General features: G+C 35.3%; 2 protein-coding genes across 5 annotated transcripts in view; one reads left to right on the top strand and one right to left on the bottom strand.

The window, feature by feature from the left end:
• Positions 1 to 2,097, bottom strand: part of LOC128895221 (protein C10) — a 28,813-nt gene extending 26,716 nt beyond the window's left edge. The window contains exons 1-2 of one of the 3 annotated variants that reach the window (XM_054157645.1): positions 1,974 to 2,097; positions 1,743 to 1,892 (exon numbers count right to left, since the gene is read on the bottom strand). In XM_054157645.1, the coding sequence (XP_054013620.1) occupies positions 1,743 to 1,878 (136 nt within the window). In that variant the 5' untranslated portion in view covers positions 1,879 to 1,892; positions 1,974 to 2,097. The other 2 variants (XM_054157646.1, XM_054157647.1) reach the window with 2 other exon arrangements.
• A 13-nt stretch (positions 2,098 to 2,110) lies between these two features.
• LOC128895209 (glutaminyl-peptide cyclotransferase) lies at positions 2,111 to 4,080 on the top strand. Of its 2 annotated transcripts, none has more exons than XM_054157622.1 (6): positions 2,111 to 2,314; positions 2,462 to 2,605; positions 2,751 to 3,020; positions 3,090 to 3,251; positions 3,313 to 3,538; positions 3,599 to 4,080. In XM_054157622.1, exons 1-6 carry the CDS (start codon positions 2,162 to 2,164, stop codon positions 3,748 to 3,750), a joined length of 1,107 nt encoding a protein of 368 aa, XP_054013597.1. In that variant the 5' UTR covers positions 2,111 to 2,161; the 3' UTR covers positions 3,751 to 4,080. The 2 variants fall into 2 exon arrangements, with proteins under 2 accessions (XP_054013597.1, XP_054013598.1); XM_054157623.1 differs by having other exon boundaries at positions 2,143 to 2,314; positions 2,445 to 2,605.
• Positions 4,081 to 4,393: the final 313 nt, after the last annotated feature.

The following is a 4,393-nucleotide window of genomic DNA, read 5'->3' as shown; positions in this document are numbered from 1 at the left end:
GAAAAAAGAACGAACGAGGCGAAAAACGAAGCTGATCGTAAATTCGAATCGATGCTGCGCGAAGAGAAAGCGAAACAAGTATGGGAGGACGATCGTGGGTCCCGCCCTAGACATAATTTATCATTTATCTTAGACTTAGCTACGTTACAGACATTCTGGTGCACACCTTGGCGGGTCCTACGATCACCGACATCCGTTTCTCTTACGGCAGGTATCCGTTCGTTGTGTGACCGTTCGAACCGTGCTTCGGTTCATTTCGCGAGAGAGACAGTTGCTCAAAAAGTCCGCGTATTTACCTACAACTGGGACGATTTTATACGGGGGGGTTTACGTGTAATTCGAGGTACACGAGAAAATGGAGGCGATCTGTCGTTGAGAAACGAATCGATAATGTAGAACGACGCGTTTCGATCGGTACTGTAGTACCGACGATATCCACGTTCGCATAACCTAACTATCGACGACAAATATATATGTTATTATTTCGGGGAGTAGATCAGTATTTACCGCTACTTTTATTCCTTCTCTTTGTATCGATGAAAAGTATTCGATTTGCCATTTTCGATTTACGTATCTTCGAACGAGATACCGCCTCCTTTTCGATTGAACCACAAATTATAATATACCCTGTATATATATATATTTTTTCAATTTAATAACTGTATCGTATTATCTTTCGTATGTGCTGACCGTGCTAGGACAATAATGATAGTAATGGTAATAATGATAACGATCATGATAATAACTGTGCTTCGCGCGTGGAAGAGTTATTCGACTTGTTGCACGTTCGATTGGCTACGTGATCTTTCTCAGCAAGATGGAGGACGTTCGACGTTCGACATTTTACTCGTAGAGTTGTCACGTGAAATTTCCGAACTTATCGTGTGATCGATTAACCGTCGATTTCGAACCGACTCTTGTTATCAAGTGTCTTACACTTAAATTGGCAATACCGCATTACGAGAATTATTCTTTACGTACGATTAAGTCTACGTTACGATTTCGCCAATTTCGAGACGAAAGCTACTTGATAATAAAGAGACATCATCTTCTACGATGTCAGCGAATTCATAGCAAGTTGCTTACGTCGAACGAAAACCGTAGCGAAACTTTATTGGTATTCTAATCATCGATCGAGGTCGTTGAAAAAATTCGACAACGTGGTGCAACAGAAATATTCATTAGTCGCATCGATGTAAATGATAGCAAATGTAAAATGGGTGGTGCGTCGTTTCATTCGCAAATATCTCGTTTCACGATAATAATTCGCGTCATCAACTCGCTAGACTTTCTAACGCATAGATTCTCCCTCGTCTTTAATAACGTCGATTTGTAAGACTTCTTGTCGCGATATCTTTACATAAGGTATTATAAGGAGTGAAAGATCATTCAATTATTTTATATATATACGTATTACTTTGAGCAAATAAATTAAATCGGACTTATTCCAACCTGTACTCTCCGTCTTCCGTGTATTCGTATAAATGTAATTTTTTAATTGTAGAGACAACACGTTGAGATAAGCATACGAACACTAGAGAACGTAGTGTAAGTATAATTCTTTGTTTACGCAAACTCTATTTTTTATCGAACAGAATATTTAATAACTTGTGTAAAGTTCAATGTCTTCGAAATCGGAACGCCTAACCTTTTATGTATAATAAACGACAGAACGTATCGTTGAAATTTGATTAATATATTCGATACGTTACAAACAAACAAATTATTTTTTCTTCGCTTACCTATCTGATTCCATTGTAGCTCTTTTGTTTCTCCTTTCACTGCAAACGAGCCGGTATCCATCGGTGCACGTTGGTATCCACAAAGTTGAGTCGGTTTGCAGCAACAAAGTGTACACTCAGCGGTTTCTACGAACATTGAACCACATCGAACTATTTAAATTCATTTCATAGTTGCACTTCAATTTCTGTATACCGAATAAGTCATACGAAACTACGGAACGCTTAATTTACTTGCAATTTTCACATTTCCAACCGTTACGAGTTTGGGAGAGTTTAAAGAGCAAGGCAAAAGTTAATCGACTACTGCGCATTCGCGCATCGTTTAATGGCGTATGACCAATAGAAATCGAGATTCACATCATCGCTTGATCACGTGGCGACGTTTCAAAATGGCGATGATGGTTTAAGAACAATAGCGGATGCTTCGCGGTATCCAGTTCATCCAGTTCGATACAAGTATGCTTCAAAGCATAGTCATGTTCGAGCTGTTTTTCCAAATTTTTCTAGTCTTAATCGGACCTTGTATAACCGACGTAAGAGCTTCGACACAAACACGTTTTCAAGATGAAAAGGTATCTAATAAATGTACATTCCGATCATTTATCTTTTTTTAATCGAATACTTTCCTCGGTGTTTTTATCTACTGTCATCTCTCACGGTACACGTGCCTCATTGACCATCGTTCGCATGCATCGGTTACAGTCATGAAATAATTCCAGCACTATCACAAGCCAATTACGCTATCGACGAATCAAATAAATGAACTGTCAGAGATGTCTAATGTCAATCATATGAACGAAGTTTTAGATAACATATGCGTTGTCAGAATCGTCGGTACACCAGAACACACAAGAGTCAAGAATGTGAGTCTATATATTTGTATGATATTATGTAATCACATAATATATCGTTACATCTTTAATGATAAGTAAAATTATAGGTAATTCACTATTGAATTACTAGGGAGTAGTAGTTCTATTTAATATTTTATAGCTTCATTTCTTGTAGTATATCAAGAAATCCATGCAAGATCTTAATTGGATGGTAGAATCTGATGTTTTCGAAGATCGCACACCAACTTTTGGTACATTACAATTTGAAAATGTAATTGCAAAGTTAAACCCTAATGCCAAAAGATATCTGACACTGGCCTGTCATTATGACTCAAAATATACTAAAGAAAGGAATTTTGTTGGTGCCACGGATAGTGCAGTGCCGTGTGCTCAAATGATTAATTTGGCTAAGGTTATGAAAAACAGTTTAGATTCTGTGAAACAAGTAAGTAGTATTATAGTTTGAATAATTTTTATAAAAATTTTTACTATGCAATGTTGTTTTCATTTTCAGAATGACATTAGTTTGATGTTTATATTTTTTGATGGAGAAGAAGCTTTTAAAGAATGGGGGCCTAAGGATTCTATCTATGGTGCAAGACATTTAGCTAGAGCCTGGCACAATAATTACACTGCTTACGAACAAGGAGAATATATTTCTGAATTAGATAAGCTTGTAAGTATTTTTAAATTTAGATTATGTATGAACAATTTTTAATTTTTGTTGTTGATTGCAGGATGTACTAGTTCTTTTAGATTTAATAGGTGCTCCAGATCCAACGTTTTATAATTATTTTAGCAATACAGAAAAATGGTACTCTTTGTTAATAGCTATTGAAAATAAGTTGGCTAGCTTGAAAAAATTTGAATCCTATTCGTATGGGCAACCAACTCAAAGGTATTTTCAACCATATTCTATAGAAGCCCATATAGATGACGATCACATTCCATTTTTACAAAGAAGTAGGTATTACTTTGTATTCAGTCATAAAATTTATGTACTACACAAAATGTTTGTTTCAGACATTCCGATATTACACTTGATACCACATCCGTTTCCATCAGTTTGGCATAAACCAAGTGACAATCGTGATAACATAGACTTAAAAACAACTGAAAATATTAATAAAATCCTAAGGATTTTTGTAGCCTCGTACTTGCATATTGATATTTAATTATCAATCGGATAGTGGTTGTTATTAGGAAAGAGTTTATTTTGATCAAATACGACAAGACTATTAAATGAAATTTTAAACGTGACCTAATTCGATGTTTCACATTTCTCATGTAATTAAATATTCGCGTATCGACGGAAAAGTACTTAAAAAAATCTCTGTACAATTAATGTATAAAACGCTTAATTCTATTTTTGTAATATACGTGACTTTTGTAAGATAAATTATTATTGACAGCACAAGGTCATCGTGCTTGTGCTCAAAGAAATTTATTTACACTTACATGTATATACATCTTTTACAGAAATATATGTATATTTTGAAGTAAAACCCAATATTAATTTTTCGTGTTACGAATGAAACACATTCATCGTTTTACGATGCTTTATAATTACAATTAGGAACACTCCCTTAAATGAATATCTGGAAGTAACACGGGAAATTATACTGCACAGGAAATTGCTTCGACACGTGACTTCCTCATACATGCTTGGAATACGAATTCAAACGAGTGGGTGCGATAAATTTTCATATTTTCCTAAATTCCGATTGCATCGGTACCAAATACTTTTCCCAGTTGGTCAAACGTAACATTTTTTAAACGCGACGCATCAGGTCGACTATCAATTAACTTTGTCTTTAA

The sequence above is a fragment of the Hylaeus anthracinus genome, unplaced genomic scaffold (assembly GCF_026225885.1).
Source record: "Hylaeus anthracinus isolate JK02 unplaced genomic scaffold, UHH_iyHylAnth1.0_haploid 4, whole genome shotgun sequence".
NCBI classification, from domain to species: domain Eukaryota; kingdom Metazoa; phylum Arthropoda; class Insecta; order Hymenoptera; family Colletidae; genus Hylaeus; species Hylaeus anthracinus.
This window is presented reverse-complemented; position numbering and strand designations above follow the sequence as displayed.